General features: G+C 52.1%; 1 protein-coding gene across 1 annotated transcript in view; it reads left to right on the top strand.

Moving 5' to 3' along the window:
* The first annotated feature begins 1,046 nt into the window (after nucleotides 1-1,046).
* The window catches only part of LOC107711411 (growth/differentiation factor 11-like), a 4,922-nt gene continuing 4,329 nt past the window's right edge, over nucleotides 1,047-1,639 (top strand). Inside the window, exon 1 of the mRNA XM_016516402.1 lies at nucleotides 1,047-1,211. Coding sequence (XP_016371888.1) covers nucleotides 1,047-1,211 — 165 coding nt within the window. The remainder of the gene's footprint in view (nucleotides 1,212-1,639) is intronic.

Here is a 1,639-nt window from a genome sequence, read left to right as displayed (position 1 = left end):
GTGAAGCGATCGGCGAATCCTTCGTCCGCCGGTCCGAAGAGGCCGTTGAGAGAGATCGGGGCGTCAAGGAAGGGGACCTTATCCGCGTCCTTGATTTCTGTTAGCGTTAGCCATAGATGGTGCTCGAGCACCACAAGGCTGGCCATCGATCTCCCAATCGCCTGAGTCCCAGGTGCTCTAAGTGGCTGAGGAGGAGTGTGCTATCGATTGGTGGTCAATTCTTTGGTCTTGGTGGCTCACAGAGCCAGGTCAGTCGCGCTCCTCAGGTCCCTGAAAGTCGCGGGGTCCAGGCCAGACTCCTCCGTGGAGGCGAGGATCTTGGCCTGAAAGACCTGGAGGACCGCCATAGAATGGAGCGCCGAAACCGCCTGTCCAGCCGACGAGTAGGCACGTCCAGTGAGTGCTGAAGTGGTCCTACAAGGCTTGGATGGATGAGCGACCTTTGCCTTCCATCTGATAGCCGTGGGCAGGCAGAGATGTGCGGCCATCTCAGAGATACGAGCTTCTCGTATCCCTTTTCTTCAGCGCTGTCAATAGAGGTGAGGGCGGATGAAGTGGAAGTACGGAGGCGGGCGGAATAGGGAGCGCGCCATGATTTGGTGAGCTCCTCATGGACCTCCAGGAAACATGGAGAGGAATGCTGATGAGGGGCCTGATGGCGCTCCGGCAGGAACCACTTGTCCAGACGGCTGCGAGAGGGCTCCTCTGGTGGAGACCACTCCAAACCCAGCTCCTCGACTGCCTTCGAGAGGACCAAAGACCTGGTCACATGTCCCTGGGAGGAAGAAAACGGGAGGGCGCGAGGGGCGGAGCCGCTCTCTGAAAAGAAAGCGATCCACGAGCTAAGAGAGGTGAGACTGAAGTTCTTGCAATGAGAACAATCAGTTCCCGTGAGAGGGGCTTCCACATGGGGTTTCCCCAAGCAGGAAACGCACTCCGCATGGCCGTCATCGGCATGCAGGGGAGCCCTTCACGAACCGCAGTAACAGCAAGGCATTTGCAACAACACCAATTTGCTCTTTTAGAAGCTCTTTTAGAAGCGCCGGATGGCGGCAGGGGAACAGGACCGGAGCTGCTGCGATGCTGAAGCGAAGTGCAGGTCAGCCGAGCAGGGAGGTCTCAGTCCAGCTGGGAGGCATGTCAACGGCGAGAAGGCTTTCAGCATCAGCATTGAGCGTAGAGTCGCTCCTTTGAATCATATTCAGTCACTAGTAGTGATGGGAAGTTCGGATCATTTTACAGACTCGGACCTTTGAGTCTCGTTCAGCAAAATGAACGAATCTTTTTTCGAGTCATTTCGTTCATTTCAGCAAAATATAATTAAAATGTTACGTGTTACTTCCCTAACATGTCTACTACTTACGCAAACGTTGATCACACTACAAACAATACAAAACTGCTATAAGAAACAGAAAAGATTAATTCATTGTTTACCTGGGTCTTCAGTCTATGATTAGCTCACCTCACCTCTTATCTGACAAGTCTTCGGGTTTGAGTCGTTCGTTCATCACGTGACAGCCCCATGAACTTAACCAATGCAGTCTGAGCCGGAAAGAGAATTGATTAGTTCTTTTTATTTTTTTATTTTTTTTAGAATTGATTAGTTCATCTCTCGAGTCTTTCGAATCGTTCGTTCTTT

This window comes from Sinocyclocheilus rhinocerous, unplaced genomic scaffold, assembly GCF_001515625.1.
Source record: "Sinocyclocheilus rhinocerous isolate Xijiao unplaced genomic scaffold, SAMN03320098_v1.1 scaffold4404, whole genome shotgun sequence".
Taxonomy (NCBI): Eukaryota; Metazoa; Chordata; class Actinopteri; order Cypriniformes; family Cyprinidae; genus Sinocyclocheilus; species Sinocyclocheilus rhinocerous.
The sequence above is the reverse complement of the archived record's forward strand: the minus strand, read 5'-3'. Positions and strand labels throughout refer to the sequence as shown.